Here is a 22,152-nt window from a genome sequence, read left to right on the forward strand (position 1 = left end):
TGTGTGCGGCTCATTGCTGTGGTTCGGGTGTTTGTGCTGCGGCGAGCCACCAGCCATTTCACTTGTGCTGGCCACACACACACACACACACACACACACACACACACACACACACACACACACACAGATTTTATACCCTTACTGCCACGGCCATCGCCTGCCCACTGACTCCAGAGAGAAGGGTGGGAAACATCTTGAATATTTTATGAAGCTCGGGAACCCCACCTCTGTCTTCCCCACCCAGCAAACCACTGCCGCTGTGTCCAGCAGTGCGCACACACACACACACACACACACACACACACACACACACACACACACACACACACACACACACACACACACACACACACACACACACACACACACACATACCAGCAGGAAAACAGAAATAATGTTTTAAATGCAATCATTGTCAGGCCCAAACAATGTCATTTATCAAGGGAGCATTTGGGACTGTATAATAAGTTTCACATTATTAATACAATTTTTCATCCTCTGTCAAGCCTATCTGATTTATGGCACGCATGTGATCTAAGGTGATCATTGAATTACAATTCCAGTAATAACAGAGAGAATGGACCTGGTCTTTACTTTCTGCCCAGTGGAGCACACACACCACGCACACACATAAACAGTCCTGGATAAACAGCCTGCAGTTGCAACACACAGCAATTACACAGAACATACAACAATAGTCACAACCACCCTATCTGTGTTATAACTTTTACCGCTCATACCACGGAGCAAATTTGCTAAATATGTGTTTGTTAAACCAATATGCCAGTTTCCTAATTTCAGTGAGAGACAGAGGAGAGAGGGGGAGAAAAAAAAAAAAAATGAACCTAGGCCCCTGTTAATTAGATAAGGGACAAAGCTCATTATTTTAAAATGATATTGAGGCCCAGAGAGTAAATATGAGTGGCCTGTTAGGGGCTCGGTAATGGGACGGGAATGCACGTCGTTACAGGGCCGAATGATTTACAGCTAGATGCTCTCTGATGTATAGACTGTACCTTTTATTAAGTGGCTGTCGTTACGGTCACTGGCTCAGTCATTTCCCTTTGTGTCTAATCAAAATCCATATCCAGACACCCCGCCGTCCAGACCCAGCCTCTCTAGATGGGAAAGAAATTACGGGAATATCTGCGTTCCTCTCACACGGCCACCTTTTCTAAACCCCTCCCAGCCTAGATGCAGATAATATAATCTAACAAACAGCAACAACAAATAAACAAATAGAAATGTGAAATTCTTTTGAGGTAATTGGATAACAAAGACAGACTCCCATCATAACATTTGGATCCAGTTTGAACAAGTATTTGCACTATTAGCAGTCATGCTTCGGCTTTATCAGATTTGCTCGCTGTTGAGGGCCCGCTGATCGGCGTCGTACATCATCCTGTTTGATTTCTGTTCCGAGCGAATTTGGGGGAAGCCGCTAATTGGATTGCGGGAGTCTAGCCCCGGTTAAAGATGGTAAACAGCGGAGCAGACTTGTCCCCCAACTCTCAGCCCCACAGGCTCCAAAAAAACAAAACGCCAGCTCTCCTCAGGATCGCCACAATTTATGACACATTTTCTCTGTATTCTTAAAAGATAATTAGGTTTATCACCCATTTCTTTTCCCTCTCAGCCCCCTTTCCTTTCCTTTTGTGTACCTGAGAGCGCACAATCGCAGCATAAAAACATAAATATTTCTGCAGCACAGCAGCGCTGGCAGGTGAGCCTAATGAAATTCTAGGAGTGTAATTTGATTTACGAGGTGCTAATGCGGCCTGATATTAGAGAGAAAAAGCTCTGATACGGCTGCCTTGTGCTGTATTTAAGGCCTATCAGGAGCCTGATAAAGAGCATCCTGTCCTCAGCACTGCGGCTGAGTTATTGTTGCAGATATTCATATTGATAGTAATTCTTCCCGACGCAATTTAGTGCCGGCAATATATAAATATGGAGATAATAGTTAATTTTGGTGGCTGCTCAGATTGCGACGCTTTAAATTCAGGACTTACAGAAAAAAAAACTTTGAGCTGTGAAGCATCTGGACACTTTTTAAAGTGCCGTTTAAAGGATGGCTGGGAGGGGGTTGGGAAGAGGCCTTTGACCGAACTCTGTCACACAAATCAGATTTCCAGTACTTTTCAGCGGCTGCTAATTTCAGCATGAAGCTTTTGGAGCGCTTGATTTGCAGCTTTTTGGTTGAAACCCTTTTGATTCATAGTCTGATATGCGTAAAACCTATTAAGCTTTTAAATTAACTGAGTCTGGGAACAAGACATCACGCCAGTAAACGCATACACTCAGAGAAAGAGATCATTTCAGGGCGTTTTGTTCAGAGTCATGTTGTTTCATTCTCTCGCAAAAAAAGGCGTCTCGTAATTTAACTGTGTGTGTGTGTGTGTGTGTGTGTGGCAGAGTGTGCACTAAGCGTGTGTGCGCACACTTCCCGGGCGCAAATTTAGGTTTGTGTGTTTCAAAGTGTGTTTGGGACTATTGAGCTATGGCTCATAATAAAAACAGGCAATAACGGGGCCACCACAGAGGGACCTGGCCTTTGTGCCTCCCTGCTCCCCCCCTCAATCCCCTCTCCCCTCCATGCCACCTCCTCCTCCACCTCCTCATGGCCTCCCCCCACCCCCTAAGTTATGGGCTGAATAACAGCGCAACAATATTAAGATAACATTTCCTGATTGTTTGTCAGGCAGGAGGCTCCTTCACCCCGCTTTCATCACGTCCACCGTGTTCATTAAATTGACAATTTGTATTTGCCCTACGGCGGGATAAACAGGAGCTTATCTGATGGGCCTGGTCTTTTATTATTTATTTCATTATCTTTTTTTCTCTCTCTCTGTCTCTCTCTCTCTCCTCCCCCTCTTTCTCCAGGGATTGAAGGTAAACATAAATCAGCAGCAGCATCTCTGTTGTGCGCCGTTGTTTATATTGCAGTCATATGCAGCAGCGCTCCTCTCCGAGGAGGTTCATCTACAATTCTCTACAGACACATGTGGCCTCTTCATGGAGGTTTTTAGTTGTTGTTTTGTGTGACGTGCCAGCGGTACAGTCCTGCAGGTCTCAGTATGATATAACTCTTTAAAATGCCCTACTGTTGGGGGTAATTCTTGGACTTGTTCCTCAGAGATTCTGCTCTTCTTTCTACAGTTTTGTTCAGTGGTTGTATCTGCAGCAGGCCAGAGATGGTTGTCTGTGTTCACTTGAATGTTAAACCAGCACCACTCCGGAATCTGATTTGTGTACCAGCCGACCACATTGACTACGGCACTTTCTAAAGCATTTCTCCTAAGCACCGTGAGCGATGATGTCGCCCGGTTCGATATCTTAGCTCAGGAACGAGCCTGTCGTCGGTCGACATTGTGCCGGCAAACGAAAAATAACGAAGCCGGCCTGCTTACTTAGGAAACACTTGTCCCAGAAATTTAATCTTTTCCCCATTTTTTAGCCAACACCCCCCCTTTAATCAGGTTTCAATTGACTGCCATTGAGGGAAGAGTCTCTCCTCAGACACATGTATGGGTCCGAACCCAGTCAGACACCATTTAAGGCTTACTCAGTCTTCCTCCCAATATCTTGGAGAGCTCAGGGCCAAATGATTTAATCTTCATTCAGCTAATTTAGTCTGGATTTAAGCTGCCGGGTTGTCGAAGTGCAGAGTGATGGAGTCTGAAAACAGGATGAGAGGGGAAAGGGAGAGGAGGGGAAAACAGGAAGGATGGAGAGAGGGAAACGAAGAGAGAGATAAAGAGAGAGCGATGGAGGGAGAAAGAGAGAGACTAGGAAGGGAGGGAGGGGGGAGGGCTGAAGATGATGATCCATCCTGACCCTAGTGAATGCTGTCATGTTCCTCCCTCTAGGTAATCTCTCTCACTCGCTCGCTATTTTGCATGTGAAAATGCTCTCTTGACAGTTGCATATCAGATAAATTTTCTCCCTTTTTTCCCTCTCCCCCCCTTCCCCCTTTCCCTTCACCAAATAAACAACAGTCTTCACTTTGAAGTTGTCTGTTTGTGTCAGTTTGGCTTGAGGCGAGAGTCGGCCTCTCTCTCCCTTTCTGTCTTTGTGTTGCAGTGTGAGAGCATCAGCGGATTATTTCCTCTCACCGACCGGCCAACACAACCCTAAAAAACATTAAAAACAGGGAAGGAATCCTAAACTGTCTGAAAAAAAGGCCAAAACAATTAATCCAATCAATTACAAATACATGAAAATTGATTAATGTGATGCTTAACATCATAAAACCAAACTTGCAGTCAGTGTCAGTTCAGCCTTAAGCTATAAAATACACAAATATCAATGAAAGTCATTCAGTTGTTATTCATTTTGGTCTTTATCATACAAAAATGTTCTTATTTTTAACACACTGTTGTTTAGTTTTCATCAAGAACATATAATTACACTTAACGCTTTACACACATTCTGCAAGATCCCCCTCAACAAGCACCACCTCACCACTTGGGGGCGATAGTGAGTTTGTGGTAATGAGTCATGTCTTTTTTTATTCTTCCCTCAACCCCTGTTAGAGGTACAGTAACTGCTCCTGAGGGATTTCTATCACAATTAAGGCCAGTGTGGCCTGTGATGTTCTGACAGTAGCCCTATATGCCGGAACTGATGACAGGATCACACCACAGTATAGATATGCTAATGAGTGACAGTATAGACACAGTAGCATGCAGCTTTCCCAACGTACAGGCAAGAGGCCCACCTGGGTCTTTGAATAAAATCGGTGCGGGGTGTCAATCACGTCGCGCTGCCTTCCTGATCAGAAGGAAATAGAAAGGGAGGAGGCAGTAGAGAGGGAGGAGATGGAGAGATGCAGGAGAAAGAAAAGCAGAGATATAATGACTGGAAGAGAGCTTGCTCATGATTAGTTTTATTCCAGATGCGGTCTCTGCTGCTCAGAGCTTGACATTTATACGAAAAACTCAAGGAGCAGTCGATAATAGTTCACCTTTTTTTTGTCGTGTTAAAAACAGTTATCTATTGAATGTGGTTTGGTCTCTCTGGCATGTGGTAATTTATCACGAAAAAAAAGTGTTGATTCGATTTTTAGACCTGAAAAACTATGATCATTCAAAAAGACTTCTAATCCACACATTAATTCAGAACTCAACACACAATACAACTTCCTCCTCAGTCAAATGTGTTTACTGTTAATTTATAATATTTATCTTGGGATTAGGCACATATGAATGTAATTAAGTTATTGTGATGTCAGCTGTCATTTAGTTAGTTTTTTTGCCCGAGGAGGACCTGTACGAATCTAAACATGCCTTTTTTATCGTAGTTTTGTGTCGAGTTCCTCTTCCACAGAAGTTTATTGAATGCATACAGTTTTGCACACAACCAGCCAATTATAATATGAACATCCCAATGTATCTATTTTATTTTATCTATTACCAACACAGGAGCAGGACAGTCCATATCTTATTTAATTTGCTTCTTTATATTCACTTAAAGACCATAGCTATAGCTATTCAAGTTCCATCCAGCAATTCCCTAAACATTAAGACTTTCAGAACTTTCTCAGGCTGCCGATTTTGCAGCATTTCTGAATTAATTGTGGTTGTTTTCTTGGTTTTTAAATTCAGCTCTTGAAAGCATTACAAAATGTCTTGAGATATTTTTAAATTGGCAGACCTCTCTTCCTCTCTTGCTTCTGTCTGTCTTGCCCATTCTACCTCTATTATACACATGCATACACAAATTCTCCTCAGCCCTCTCTCTTTTTCTCTCTACCTCCTACCTTTGGTGTGTTTTGCATGGTGCCTGGCTGTTTAGAGGCAGTATGCATATGTATGGGCGAGACGGCGGATCGTGATGGGATCTGACACGCAGGGACAAGATCAAAGCGCTCCATCTGATCCCATAAAAACAGACGCAAACCCTCCTCTCATCCTTACAAAACCCCCACTGATAGTCAACTCTGCCAGCCCTGACTCCTCCATCTTCTCTCCTCTCTTCCCGCCTTATTTCTCTCTCTCTCTCCTTTTTCCCCTCCATCCCAGCATGCAGCGTGCCCACGTCAAGGCCTGCCTGCCTGCCCGACTTTGCGATTACGCCCTGTGATAAACAACGGCCCGTTTAGCTCATAAAGCAGGAGTGTTGTGCATAATGCTTACAATAAAAGATAGCATCTCTTCACTCATCTTATTTACCTCTCCCACGGTGGCATGGGCGATTGGCTGTTCTATATAAATACCGCAGGGGGGAGAAAAATGTGAGGATGGATACAGATGCAGACATACATCTGTTAGTCAAATAAAGTCTCTGCCAAGTCAGTTGATGAGAGCAAGAGGAAAAACAGGACTGTTTGAATATGCATCTGAGCTTAGAGCCAGGTGATAAAGGCGCCATTTTAAAGCTCCATCCTTCCTGGTAAGTGAGCTTAAAATGTCCTCTGAAGCAGCATAGGATGACATCCATATCACATTTAGATTCATCTTTATGTAACATATAGATTGATATGGAAGCCAGAACACATTTTCAGCTCTATCTTTCCCTCTCTCCACCTCCCCGTCTTTAATTCCCTCCTTTCTCTCTTTTCCCTCCCTCTCATTCTCCTTTAACCCCCCCCCCCTTTCTTCCAGTAAGGAAGATGTATGAGTTTGAATTATTGATTCAGACACATGCTACATGCTGCTTGGAGTCATTATTTGTTCAGGTGAGTGTCATGCTGCTCGCTATGAAACAGATACCACAGGGATTAAGCGACACAATCAGGACTTAAAGACAGCCGCCCTCCCTAAAATAACACGACCCCTCGCCGCAAGACGAATGCTCCCCAAAACCCGACTTCATTTGTTTATGACTCGCACATTAGTCATTCCGTGTCTAAATTATAGCGCAGGGGTAAAGATTAATTCAAGCACGGGCTTTTTGCTATTGTTTTCACTTCTGCGTGTTTCTTGAAGCCAAATAACACAGCAGATGAATATAGGTGCAAACATCCTACACATTGTTAAAAAAAATACATAAAACTAACAAAGCACCTCTTTTGTTGGATGGTAGGTGTCGGCAGGAAGAGCAGACGGATGTCCAGAGTTAAGAAAGAACACCATACATTTACAATAGTCACATATTGTACTTAAAAGAGGCTTTTTGCACCATACCACCGAAGGACACATATCACACATGATAAATCAGGCTTTTGCATTTATTGGATTGACACTGACTATCCAAATCAGAGCGGGTTTTATGAGCAGAGGTTAGAAGGAAGTGCTTGTAGAAAAGTTAAGATGGAGGGAAGCTCTGATACAGGAGCCTTAAGAGAGAGGCGGGAGGTAAAATGTTGCTAACTGTTCATTTAGCCATGGCTAAGTGGTCAGGGACGCTGGACAGGTGAACTCTATTCTCCCCACTGGCCCTGCGGGTTGCACGTGTGTGTGTGTGTGTGTGTGTGTGTGTGTGTGTGTGTGTGTGTGTGTGTGTGTGTGTGTGTGTGTGTGTGTGTGTGTGTGTGTGTGTGTGTGTGTGTGTGTGTGTGTGTGTGTGTGTGGACTGTAACAGAATTTCTCTAGTCCTCTGGGCCCTGGTGCAAAGCAGAGAATAAATGGTGGAGGTGGCAGGCCAGGACAGAAAAATCAATGCCTGCTTATACAGACATGACACACCAGCAGCCAACTGCATTCTGTGTTGTGTGTGTGTGTGTGTGTGTGTGTGTGTGTATCTGTGTGTGTGTTGCGCAGGGTGTGAGTGTGGGCGTAGATGTACAGCACGCAGTCATACGGCCCCCTGCTCTCTGGCTGTGAGTGCGAGTACCCAGCAACCCCCATTTCCTCTCTCACAGGGTAGATTGTCCAGCATTTTACGTCAGCTTTGGGATCAGTAAATAACTCTTCGTTTTTTTCCCTCCTCCTTCTCCTCCTCTTCTCCTCCTCCTCCTTCTCCTCCTTGTTCCCCACTGCCTCGCTTCTTCTGCAGGAAGTTTGAATGCGACTTGTGCGATCGCTCCTTCAGTGAAAAATGGGCCCTGAACAACCACATGAAACTGCACAGTGGGGAGAAACCATATAAGTGTGCCTGGCCGTCCTGCCACTACGCCTTCCTCAACCTGTCGGCCATGAAGGACCACTTCAGGACTCACACAGGTGAGACGATGAGAACCAGTAACCTCCACCATGAGCCATTACTGCCGTGCTCCTCCATAAACACGTACACTGACACTCTAAACTGCAAAATTCATTGGGTTTGCTTTTTAACAGGCAAATGGTGTTTTCATGAGTTTGGGACAAAAGGTTATGTATCAAGACACACTAAACTTGGATCAGACAAAATGTACTTTTTCATTCTTCTATAGACAAAATGAAGTTTATGTGTTAACTGTGAAAATCTCACATTGATTATGAATCTTCACAGCTTTGTTTGGAAAAAAAACATACACACGTTTTTGGCCGACGGTAGCCATGACTTGTCCATCTGTACTGATTTTCAACATCCAGAGAAAGTCGAGAACTAGTTCTTGGCCATCTTGCAGACACACTTGTCGGACGGTTAAACCATTAGCTCCTGATCCTGATAGGACCGTCACATTTATACCATGTTATATCAGCCAATTATATCTGAATAGAGACAATTGTTTGCCAAAGAGAGAAGGGAAAAGATGTTTGGCTTTCATATTTGTTTTTGTTTTTTGCAATCATCCAGACTTGGTGGGCTGCTTGATGAGGGAATTAAGGTAGTTTGTGTTCCCCAAATCCAACTGGTTGTCATGTGTATTTCCCCAAAATCCATCTGGTCGCCAAGCGAGTCTTCCCCAAACCCAGCTGGTCAGCGAGTGTGTGTTCATCAAATCCATCTGATCCTCAAGAGTGTGTTTTCCCACAGCGATATGGTCCAGTTTTGTTCCTCTATGAGGAGAAAGTGGGGGAAAAAAAGGAAACATTTAATGCTAAAAAGCCGGATTAGAGGATAACTCAATGAAACAAAGCCAATAAATTAGCATTAAAATCTGTGGGATTGTCATTGTGTAATTTTGTTATATATACAGTTTTTTTTTCTTTGAGATTCCATCCTTCCTTTTCATTTCTGTGCGTACAGCACACTGTGGTACTGGACTGAGTCGTGCTATTTTACTCACTAAAAGCTTTGGATAGACAGATGGTGTGGTGGGCGGTGGGAGGATACTGTCTTGAATAATCGCCCCTCGATAGGAGCCCAAGACGGGCTCTCTGAAGGTGTCTTTATGCTGCAGCCCAGCAGTTTCCCCTCGGCCTCAGTAATGTCCCACACACGGCTCCTTGATGCCCTTTTAAGTCAATGACAGAAGCAGCAGCAGCCAGTGGCCTGACAGCCTGACTGAGCGCTTGCAGGAGAGCCCTCCATCCGTCACGGGTGCCTGCTGTGTGTGTGTGTGTGTGTGTGTGTGTGTGTGTGTGTGTGTGTGTGTGTGTGTGTGTGTGTGTGTGAGTGTGTGTGTGTGAGTATGTGTGTGTGTGTGAGAGAGAGAGAGAGACTTGCTGGATGTTATTTTAAATGTGTTTTAACAGTGATGTAACGTCAAGGCGCCTCTGACATAATTAGGCGTTTTATTTTCATTTGTTTCCAGCCCTCATCATTCCCCATCAGGCGGCTGGCGTCACACTGTCACCTAGCTGTCACCTGGAGAGGCGTAGGGTGGTGGGTGGTGACGCTGTGTGTGTGTGTGTCTGTGTGTGTGTCTGTGTGTGTCTGTGCGGGTATGTCTTTGTGTGATTTTGGTGGGAAAAGAAACACAGACTTGAAGAGAGTGAGTGAAGTGATTGAGATGGAAACTGGAAAGTGATGAAATGAGAGAGCCTGAAAGATCAGGGGTGACCCAGTATGAACATATGAAAATAGGAGATTGAACCTGAAACAACCTCATTTTAGTCAGCGACAAGACCTGACTTGATTAGCAACACCCGAAAAAAGCTAATACAATTTGCTCTACTGTGACCCCCGACACTCCTTTGCCATTAGTAATTGCTGCTGGGTTGGACGGTTAGCTGCAGCTATACAATCATTGCAATCACATTCCAGCAGCCAACCTGACACGCTGAAATATTATCTGCATGTGTGTGATCTGTTTAAAGGTTATAAATGGGCTCCTTCACGGCACTAAGATGCAATGCTAATAAAATAAGTAGGAGACTTTAAAGTTGAGCTAATCTTTCCTGGGAACAGAGCCGTCAGTAATGGAGGGGATGTGAGTTACTGTGTGTGTGTGTGTGTGTGTGTGTGTGTGTGTGTGTGTGTGTGTGTGTGTGTGTGTGTGTGTGTGTGTGTGTGTGTGTGTGTGTGTGTGTGTGTGTGTGTGTGTGTGTGTGTGTGTGTATGTAGAGGTTCACAGGACAATGACTTACTGGGGAGTTTGTACTGGAGCTGAGTGTAATGATACACACATCCAGCTCATTATTTGGAACTGTAAAATTCAAAGTCACTTTGTAAAGAAAAACTACTGTCCGTCTATCGAGAACTTCACCACAGTGGCAGGTTTTGAATGAGTGGGTCTTTCTCGAGTGAGTGTGTACAATTGCTTTATATTCCCTTAAAACAACATTTCTAATCCCGTGGATCTGCCGTCAGTGTGAGTATCTCATGCTGAAATACCATGAGGCAGATTGAGCATAGTCTGAGCTCTGAGACAATGTACACATAAGTTCACAAACATTCAAAAATGTTTTAGATACAAGATAAACATTATGAACAATGCACCGTGAACAACTGACCGGCACACGGTAGAGGAAGTCTTGGCCCGGATATCGGCTGGCTACACCAGAAGCCCCGAAATATTTGCTGTGGACCCCTGAGGGATAGATCAGTGTCAGATCGAAAGCTGATAGGTTTGATGGAAAAATGTATATAAACTGTGGAGGGTTGTTTCTTGTTTTGCCTTTTCAAAACAAAAATACAATGCTTTTGTGTCCGGGACATGCAGGTTTTTAGCATGATATCATGTGTTTCGCCATCAAGTGCACAGTTAAGATCCTTATACAGGGCTACTGTTTTAAAACAACTTAGCTTGAACCATAAAAAGTCAGCCGGATAAGGCATTTTTAATCAAGCAATTCAAACATTTGCTTGATTAGCTAGCTAGCTACTTCCTTTTAACATGTGCTAGGGACAGTGTGTCATTTTAGCCGGCAAATTGATGGTAGCTGGCTAAAAGTGAGAAGCTCTGTCTGGGATCCAAATATTGTTTTTAAGTGATTTGTAAAACCCATTGTTTTAAAAAAGAGAAAAAAATTAAGTGCTAATTTTTTTTTTATGTGCAATATGAGAATGGGAAGCTTGACTGGCATAGCAACAGTAACTAAGACGGGCATGACTTAGTAAATGGTCAGTTCAGCAATAAACACTTAATAAAGGCAAACTCAACAATACATATTTTTGCATTTGCACCCATTATTAATTTTTTGCCAAACAAACAACCAAGACTAAGGAGTAACTAAGGAGAATTTCCAATTTCTTCATCCAGTGGATAGAGTTGCTGGTTGTGACATGCAGTTAACACCTCTGCTCTCCTTCTCCTGCCTCTAACGGGATTCATTGTTCCTCTCTGATTTGTGTGTTTTTTATGTTAATCACTCCCTCCCTCACACACCAGTCTTGTCTGAGGGAGGGGGAGGAGGGCAGGGGGTGGGGGATTCAGTGGTCGTCAACCGCCAGGGTCATTTGTAACGGCTGATGAATGAGCGACTCAAATAAATAAATAAGTGCACTGCATCTGACCCGCCCTGCTTTTCCCAGGCTCTTGGGCGTTGTGGGGAGTGGGGAGGGGGAGGGGGAGGGAGGCAGGGAGAGGGGGTAGAGGAGGGTTTGAACACAGCGACAGGGCCACAATTGATTTCCTCATTGCTTCAGTTTGTCGCTTAATCTGGCGATATGCTGATAAATCTTCGCACTTTGTCAATTAATTTCCCTGAAAAATGAGACCCAAAATGGCGAGCACATCAATACAGCAGCGGATTCCGTGTCAAAAATTAAGCGGTAAAATTAATTGCCCTCCCATCCGCTCCTGCTAAAACATAACTAATGAGGGAGGCAATTATAGCTGCATGCAGACACCTCTGGGGTTATTTAAAACACACACACAGACACACACACATATATATATGTGTGTGTGTATATATATATATATATATATATATATATATATATATATATATTCACACACATGCAAAGAGAGGTTGTATATATTGAATTCAAAGTTCTTTTATTGTCTCGCAATAAGGCACATTTAAATCCAGTAAGTGTTGGGGGGTTCAGGTGTATCATGGGATCAAAAGAGAAGAAGCGATGAGCCAATATTCCAAAAGACAAAAAGTTGAAGGGCTCTCAGTTTAGACAGCAGGAAATGTATTTTTAGGGTATTTTTGTATCTGACGCGGACTTTAGGTTGGTGGGTGGTGTATGCTTTAAAACAGATGACCGTGACCTATAGCTTGATTTGTTTGTTTGAAGGTTTAAAGTTCAGAGTTTAAAGTCAGAATTGAGTTCAGGTAGTTGGACCACATCCACAGTTGGATGTGGTTTTAGGGCTATTGTTGCATAAGTATAACGTTTCATTTAAGGGTTATTATGTGTTATTCCTTTAACAGATAAAAGGGAGAGGTTAAAGGGAATTAGGTATGAATGAAGTCAATCCAATGTTGTGTGGTGGTGGGTGGGGGTGTTGACAGCGTCACGCCACTCTTCTACTACCCCACCTCGCTGTCCCCACCCAGGTCCTCAGAGGGCTCGCAGCCACAGAGCAGCAGATGAAAAGCACACATGTAATTTATCGCCAACGTTTCCTCCTCGAGAATAATTGTGGCGACCGCGGCTGGTAGCAGGGATCGATGACTATGGATTTTTCTGTGGTGGGGTCTTGTAGCGTTGGGCGTAATGAGAGATGGAAGGGAGGGAGGAGTAGAGGAGGAATCGGTGCTGTTTTTTCTGATGGGAAGGAAAAAAGGTCTGACCAGATTCTTAGTAACTATTCCAAAGTGTAGAAACATAGAAATAAAGACAACGTTTCGTTTGTTAATTTTTTTTCTTTCATTAAAGGCCTGGAAACCTGTTTTCTCCCTATGAGCAATGGTCCTACATAAAAAAACAAAACGATCTGTTGAAGTTTGGGCAAACAGTTTCGGATACTTAACATGACATATTTCTGTATTTGTGTTTTTGTCTGTGCACCTCTCACTGGTTTGTGGTTGGCAGGCCTCAGCCACAAAAAGCTGATGTATTTCCGTGCAACAATCAGGACTTGGCCATGTGTGAGTCAACAGTTTTTTCACCTTTCTAGGATTTTTGTCTCCATCATTTGTGCCGAGTTCTCATTCTGCCTGTCTGAGATCACTTATCAGCCACCGGGACCGTCTTTGACCTTCCTTTCTGCTGATGAAGTTTATTCAACCCATTTTCTTTTTCCGGGACCATCAGACATTAGGTTTTTAGAACGGCAAATGTAAAGCGGTATTTCAGACGGCCACAGAAAGTAACAGAATAGACATTTATTCATATGAAACCTTGTTCCTTTAAAGGCCATTTGTGCCGGGATTTGAAAAGTGAACCTGTATGAATCGGCTAACGAATGCACCTTTTTAAGGCTGTTTTTCTCCCCTCTAAGTGGCACTGCATTAAAACTCTCCTCACAGTCGAGTGGCTCTGAATGGGTGTAATAGAGGAAAACTTGAGGCTGCTTTGTCTCTGCGGACTCGCTGAAAGCTGCTATCTGTGCAGAAGAGGAGCGGAGCACCGCTGAGGCCCAGCTGGAGGAGTCACCAAAATGTGTTACCAGTGTGTGGCGAAGAGCTGGAGTTCAACATCAGCATTTAGATGAATATTTAAGTGATGGGAATCTCGGCTGCACATGATGTACACGCATGCAGCGCGTGTCTGCGCTTTAGAACGTGTGGCGCCTACAGTGTTTCCATGTATGTGCTGGCGTGTGCGGAAACGTGTTACGAGGACACCACATGCAGTTTGGTGTGTGTGCATACGTGGGAATATCTGCACCTCGGTATGCGTGTGCGCCATTTGCATGCACATCTGTGCGCATTCTAGTAATGCCTTCGTATGCACACGTGCATGTCTTTCCCTGAGTGAGCCTTATCACAAATGTTGCTGCGTGTGTGCAGGAGTGTGTGACTGCCTGCGTGCCATGGCAGAGAGGGAGAACGAGGGAGACCATCATGCTGTTAATGACAGAGCCAGATGCAGGGAAGAGAGGAGGAGTGTAAAAAAGCTCTCCACGCTCCCCATCTGGAAGGCATCGCCCCCAAATGAAGTTGTACAAAACCATCCCATTGATAATAAAGCTAATTTTTATGGCTCTGACAAGTATGTAATTATGTTCAGCGGTGCTTTTCAGATTTTATCACAGTCAATAAACCACACTGGCAATTTCCCGTCCCCCATTTGACATATTTACACGGATCCATCTGATTGGAGGAATTAGTTAGCTGTGAGAGCTCTGATGGATATACACTAGTGATCTGTGACTTCTGCTTGGCTCATCTGTTAGCCAACTAGACCCGCTGCTCATCTGTTCCGTCTGTCTTTTCTTTTCTCAGTGTCTGCCTGCTTTTACACATTTCTCCCGATCCATTAACACAATATTTTCTCCGTCTTTCTCTGTCTCTTACTTGAGCTCTCGCTGCCTTTGCTCAATGGCACCTCGGCTCTGAGTGAAGGAAGCATCACTCACTCCTTCCTCCAGCAGACTTCCCCACTCGAAAGGATTCAAGGATTTCATAAATCTGCTTCAATAACCTTTCACTTATTACCTCCCCACGATATTTGAGCTTGTAATTTCACTATTTAATTGTATTGGTTTTTGATGAATGTTGATGCGACTTTGAAATGAAAAGCATTAGTGACAGATTAATTATACAGAGCCATATTTAGTTGAGGCAGACGGAGGGAAAACAACTGAAATAAGACGATTGTCATGAATTGTGTAGCTTCACACACTCGCGTGTAATAAAAGCAACGGTAGTAGCAATTTGTTTTTTTATTGATGACATATCCTGCATTTGCAGTGTGTCATAATAAACTTGATCCAAATGCCCATCAATACGTAGGTTGATACATAATAAATGTAGTACATATTAAAAACATCAACATTTTGTCTTTTAGTTTAATTTAGTTGACTAAGCTCAGTTAAAATTACCTTCCCTAAATATTAAAGCTTTGATATCCTTTTACAGTTGCAGCATTAAGAAATACCATGTTTTAGTTTGAGGCCCTCTGTGTGAGGCAGGAAAGCATGATTGAATGGCATTGTTATTAAAGTCCTATCCTAAGGTAGTTTTGGTTGATCACACCTTGGGTCTTGTTTTTATATCTGCAGCTGTAGTTTATCTCATTTATCACAACATTCTCACCAAATTCATATTTGAGATCTTGGAGAACGGCTACATATCTCAATCAAAGTCCTATGGGGAAAGCTACATGAGTGGTGAGATGATCAGACAGATGTGAGCAAGCCACCAGTTTGGAGAGATTATTTGGAGAAAAAACTTTATTTGAAGACAAAACAAGACTGAGTGAAATGTTGGTGAAACAACTAGATTTGTTTTTTGTATGCATAACAAAACGAAATAGGCAAAAGTTGATCAAGGTCAAAGTCTATTAACTGATGAATGTTTAAAATGTGTATTTTGGATAATTTTACAGTTTTATTTTCTCTTGCAAGTAAACTTGGTTTATCTTTTTGTTTCATTAAAGATAGTCTGACTGCTTATGTTTTTTTGTTTGGGCTAAGAAATAAGAATTCATGTTCTCTTGAATGAGATCTGAATGTTAATGAGTGTAGGAATTAATATTTGATACATTTAGTATAAATGAGACAGAAGTTAATCTTTCCTCTCAGGCTCCTGCTGCCTCTCCCTTATTCAGTCTGGTTTTTAAGGTCATTTTTCTCTCTGACCAAGAAGACTCTAACCCTTTACCCATCTTTTTTTTCCTCTCTCAATCTGCCTCTATAGGAGAGAAGTCTTATCTGTGTGATCTGTGTGGTTTTGCCGGAGGCACCAGACACGCCCTCACCAAACACAGACGCCAACACACAGGTACGTAACAACACACTCATGTCCAAAACTAATTTAACCACACACACACACACACACACACACACACACACACACACACACACACACACACACACACACACACACACACACACACTAACTGTGCAGACTTTCACAATCTTGGATGGTGATTGACACTTCAAGATCTGAACAGCCACAGACAATTTTCTTTCACATAGTTTTAGCAACTCTTCCTCACACACACACACACACACACACACACACACACACACACACACACACACACACACACACACACACACACACACACACACACAGGCACATCAGTGTGACATGCTGCTGTCAGTGATAGGCATGTGTACCAGTGTGGCTGACTGAATCTGAGATTTTTAATTTCAGTTATCATTTCACCATGTCATTCTGTCGCTCAGGGAAATTGCATTTTTCAGATAGGCTGTCAATAACGAGTGCTTTTTTGGAAATTGGGATAGTGAAACAAATACTGTTCTTAACCGTTGTCTGGCAGGCGCCCAAGGATCAAGAATCCTGTTATAAATATTCATTTAGGTTTTTCATAATTCATTTTGTTTGCTCCTCAGCTTCTCCGCCAATCCCCCTCCCAAAACCACCAATTTATGTCGTCCTCCCCTGTGTCGACACGTGTCAATTTCACTGATTTAGCTGAATGTTATCATCTGTTGTCATGCAGCTGAACATGAAGGGATCAGCCTGTGTTCTCCTGTCTGACAGATTTTTAAATTCCACTGCTAACTAATGCCAATATTTTTGTGGTTCAAGGTTTTTAAAGACAACATTTCACCATTGTCAGTGGCTAATGTTATTCTTCACAGAATAGAAATGTCACTGAAGCTATATTTTAACAAACACTGAACACTACAAGAGTCAATCGAATGCCCCGTTAATAATCTGTTCTGTAGGTTAGCCGATCCTTAAAGCAGGGAGAGGTTTTATGCATCGCAGAAGCTGTTGAGTAAAATACAACCCTCACTACTCTGGTCTGCCATTTAAAATACATATATTTTTTAAATGCAACTCTCCCAGAGCACAACACTCTGCCAGCTATGGACAATTTTCCAACTTACATCCACAGACCTCAGCCCTAACACCCTAATTTTAGGATAAATTGATACCTTAACCCCGTGAGCATGCCCTTATGGTTTAGAATCAACTCTCTATATCTTTGAGATTAATGGTTTTATGTCAAATATAGTAATCATCCATCATCTAATAATAGACATCTTCCATCAAAATCTTACTCATTTTATATTTAATGGAGATGTATTCATGCGTTTTAAACATTCTGCTTTCAGAGAGATGTACTTTCTTTGGAGAGAACATTTAACATTAAGGAAGATTTTTACACTTCAACCAACTTTTACTTTTAACTCACACTTTAAAACTTCAGCTGGCACTTCATCTGCTGTCACTGCTTACAAACCAACTGACAACTATTGACAGTGCACACACTTCAACTCTGCCATATCTGGCACTTCAGCCTCAAATTCAATTTCAATAATTTTTCCGTTAACAGTTCAACTGACATTTTACTTTACTGTTTAAATGGCAGGTCATCTGCTTTCATCTCTTACTCTCCAACTGTCAGTTAAACTGCTTTCACTGTTTAAATACAAGTGGACAATAAACTGCATACAGGGCTTAAAATATATGTACATATAAACATACCTGAAACTTAAATTTCAACGCCCATACAACATTTCACATTGAAACTAAAAGCATTTTTTATACATTTTAACTTGACTACATATGTCTTTGCACCTGCAGTGTTCAAAGTAGGCACACTTAAATTTATTTCAGAAAATGTAGCTCTTTGTCATTTTACAGTAGAGAACTACTAACAGCAAAAGATGCTGTTGCCAACTTTGTTTATGTTAATAATTGGTCTCCAAATGAATCCAACATAGCATTATGAACAACTAAAGAAGTCCTTAATTAGTATTTATGAAGCCAGCAAAAGTGGTATGCCGTGTTCTCCAAGCCATTATTGTAGCGTTGTACATGTGCTTGTATATTTATGTGTATATGTGTGTTTGTTTGGGAAAACATTAACGTCATCTTGGTCTCATCACCACTGGTTGTCTGCCCACAGGAGAGAGACCCTTCAAATGTAAGATCTGCAACTTCGCCTCCACCACGCAGTCCCACCTCTCTCGGCACAAGCGTGTTCACACCGGGGAGAAACCGTACCGCTGCCCCTGGTGCGACTACAGGTACCGGCTCATTGACCCGCCCATGGTTGGTGGCGCTGATGGCCGCCACAATGGCACTGATGATCAGCGGGTTGATAGGTGGTGGGTGGGGGGGTAGGAGGGGTCTGTGGGGTGTATGTAAGTGAGTGAGTGTGATGGCGAGATAGCAGGTGGCATTGTGAGGTAGTTTGGAGGGGTGAGGGGTGGCGTTAATGCTACATACTTTGTGTGCGTGTGTGTGTGTGTGTGTGTGGGAGAGGTGGAGGGCAGACAGGTCTAATCTCCACAGCACGGCTCCATCTCATCACTCTGCCATCATCAACAAGCCCAGCCAGATCCCCCCAATACACACACACACACACACACACACACACACACACACACACACACACACACACACACACACACAATGTGACTGTCACTGGCAGGTCCCTGTCATTAAAACACCATCATACCAGATCAGTAATTACACAGGAAATTGTCGGTGAAATTGAAAAAGTTTTGGCTGGCGTTGCACATCTCCATCTCTCTCTCCCTCTCTCTCTCCCTCTCTCTCTCTCTCTTTTCTCTTTTTCTCATCCTGCGCTTCCTCGTCAGGTTGTGGCAGAAGAGTGTGAAAGGGAATGATCTCAAACCCATCATTGGTTTTAGATGTACTGTTCATTCGTTTTTTCCCCTCTGTGACAAAGTCATTTCGGCAGCTTGCTACACCTGCTCCGCTTGCAGTGAAGCGCTCCGCTCATTTCATAAGTCTTTTGTACGCAGTCCAACTTAGTAAGAATGAAATGCTGAGACGTAATGTTTGTAGTCAGGCTATTATTTTGCAATTATCAGAGGATTATCTCACCTTGTACCTAAAGTTATCACAAAGTATCGCTCCACTGTATCAATTAAGGAGCGAACAGTGAATGGATTTTGTTAGATTTAAGATGCATATAAGACACTTTGAAGATTTGTTATCTAGTAGCATAGGAAAATTGCATCTTGTCTTTTAATATGTTCGACCAAAAGATTTTTGGTCAATATCCGGCTGCTATTTATCTGTCCACCACTTTTGTTCAGACTGAATTATCTATAATAATAATAACGATAATAGGATGAATCCCACTGATGCTGGTGATCCGCTGACTTTTCATCTGGGGCCATCATCTGGTTCAAATGTTTTTGGTTTATGACCAAATACCTGTAAAACTAATAACATTCCCATCAGCCTTAGCTGTAATTTGTGTTTCGTGCCTAGTAGAAAATGCTAACATGCTAAACTGTAAACAGTATACCTGCTAAACAGCAGCATTGTCATTTTGAGCATGTTAACATGCTTAGGTGCCTAAGTACATCCTCACAGAACCACTAGCATGGCTCTTGGTTGCCGATAGTCTATTTAAAATTTGCTGCAAGAAATTGTTGATTTGCCCAGAATTCCATTTGTGCTATGACAGAAATGTTGTTCCTTGCAGGACACCACATCTTAGAACCTAACAAAGAAACAAGATGAAGAGACACCATCTTGCAAACATTTGTTGATTCCTTTTCAAATGTCTAATTAAACTTACTGGGTCAAAAGCTCCAAGTGTTGAAAAGAAATGTTAATCATTTAAATTGGCAGATTTCTTTTTTTTACCCTGAGGGCTTACTTTGGTCCCATATCAAACCAGTACAGCAGACTAACCCCAGTATCACTGATACGGTACATAGTACGAGTCAAACCTTCCCCACCCCATTGTTCCCTCACTGATACTTAATGATCATTACAGATAGCGGCAAATGAAACAGTAAATTAGAAGCCCAATTAACATTTTGGTGGCCCCAGGGGCTCTGAGAGGTCCAGAGGGCAGGAGAGGGGGGGGCAAGGTGGGAGGAGGAAAAGGTTGGGGAAACGCCCCGCTGGCTTACTAATGTGAGGATGAGGAATTGAATGTGGGGGCCTCATACAGCCGCGAGGGCCCTCCGCCCTGCCCCTACACTCTGAATACATGTTTAAAGCCCTGGTGGCCTCATGGCGATAAGGAGCGACTAGATGAGTTAGCACGTTTGACCTTTCATTGTAAGCTTATGAAATAATGGTGGTGCAGATGTTGAGACATATTTAGGTCTGAGACAAACACAAGCGGTTGTGTGATTGACAGTTCTTTCTCATAGAGAATATTTATATCTGTTTTACAGGTATACATCTGATTTACACTTTTAAAACATAAATAATAAATGGTATGGACAGCATCTATGGTTCCTAAAATATTATCTCCATCAACGCTGCTCCTCAGATGCATGTAAATGAGCAGGGAGTAAATGATCTATCAAATGCCACTCATCTCCTATTCAGACAGAGATAGATAATAGAGGGGGATAATTATAGTTGGGGAATAGTGGTAAAAATATTCTAATGATATTGCACTGGGAGTCCTGGGCTGTCAATTAATGATGTCTATTTGACTATTCTACAGCTATTTATGCAAACTGGAAAACGTCTTTACTTCCCTGTTTAAGGAATCACTTATAGCGATAACAATAAGGATTTTTCTTTTCTTTATTATTTCTCATTAAAGTCACAGTGGCATCTTCAGCGGTCTAATTGATATGTAGCATCTGACTCCTGCCACGCTACCATTCTTCTTGGGCTATTATTGTTTATTGAATGCTGCGGCATTCATGTTTCAATCTACCTGGTAGAGTACTATTTCAATTCTAGGCTTTGAGGATGACACGCTAACTGGCAATGCCAGGGAGGTTTGCGACCTTGTAAAGTGAAGGGAGAGATGAGGGAGGAGGAGAGGGGAGACATTAATGATGATGACTGGGCCTCCTTGGCAGAATAAGATTCAAATAGCACCAATGATCCAAATGCACCCCCCCCTTCCTAACTTTTAACACACACAAAGAGACACATTTAAATCTCCTCTAATGAAGCGCCTCTCAATTACACCTCTCCCATTACCATACACTCGTTTGGAGGAAGAATATGGAAATGGCTAAAATAAGAGAGAGAGAGACAGAAAGAGGCAGAGACGGGGCGATGCGTCCGTTGAGCATCAGTGTGGCTGATTCCCATGGTGAGTGCGTGGATGGGAGAGGAAGTTGAAACGGCGTTGGACTAATTAATACAGTGTATAGTAGGAGGGCTGGTGTGGGCTTTCACTAACTGTGACACCTGCTGACTCCTAAATGCACGTTGTGTTGTTTTAATATGACAATTACGCCATTACCATATCTGAGAGATCGCACGGCCCCCCTAGGAATCCACCCGCGCTCTCTCTCTAGAACCTTTTAGCTCCGCTTCAAATTCTATCTATTTATGCTCCCACTTTCGAATAAGAAATCAGTTCACTTTTAGTTGTAAAACGCAATATTTTTTTAAGCAGCGTGATTTGTGGTAAATTATGAGCATGTGACAGTTTAAGTTCTTACGTCTGCCTGTTTTTCATTAAGCAGAAGAAAAGTCAATAGTTCTGCTCGTAATGCAATCACAACAGTGTGTACCATGAGTTATGTACACATCTATACACCCTCAGTCAACATACATCTGACTCATTTAGATACTTAAAATTATTCAGGGTCTTTGCCATCTTTACACTTGATGTAAGCCTACAAGACCTCATGTTTCATATTAGATCTGGTTAAACAGACATTTCTTCATTGCTGTGGAATTCTGCTTTTAAAATGCGTTTCCTTTTGTTGAGAGTGTGGCACCCTGACCCGCTGTAGTGTTCAGTTTAGTGAAGAGCCCTCATTGTTCACCATTGGCTAGTGCTTTAGCATTTCATACAGCATGAACAGAACCCAGTAAGGGGCCCGCTCTGTTTTTTTTTTCTTTCTTCTTCTTCTTTTTTTAAGGCCCCAGTGGAGCTGGGCTGGTCTGTGGCCCTGTGATGGAGAGAGGTGTCTCTGCAAAAGTGAAAACAAATTCTCTCCTTGGC

At 42.7% G+C, this 22,152-nt stretch overlaps 1 protein-coding gene across 2 annotated transcripts in view; it reads left to right on the plus strand.

Annotated features, from left to right (window-relative positions):
- znf407 (zinc finger protein 407) overlaps nt 1–22,152 on the plus strand; it is a 139,566-nt gene that overhangs the window by 76,972 nt on the left and 40,442 nt on the right. For both annotated transcript variants that reach the window (XM_054621362.1, XM_054621361.1), the window contains 3 exons: nt 7,939–8,105; nt 15,951–16,034; nt 18,142–18,262. In XM_054621362.1, the coding sequence (XP_054477337.1) occupies nt 7,939–8,105; nt 15,951–16,034; nt 18,142–18,262 (372 nt within the window). The remainder of the gene's footprint in view (nt 1–7,938; nt 8,106–15,950; nt 16,035–18,141; nt 18,263–22,152) is intronic.

Source organism: Anoplopoma fimbria, chromosome 20 (genome assembly GCF_027596085.1).
Source record: "Anoplopoma fimbria isolate UVic2021 breed Golden Eagle Sablefish chromosome 20, Afim_UVic_2022, whole genome shotgun sequence".
NCBI lineage: Eukaryota > Metazoa > Chordata > Actinopteri > Perciformes > Anoplopomatidae > Anoplopoma > Anoplopoma fimbria.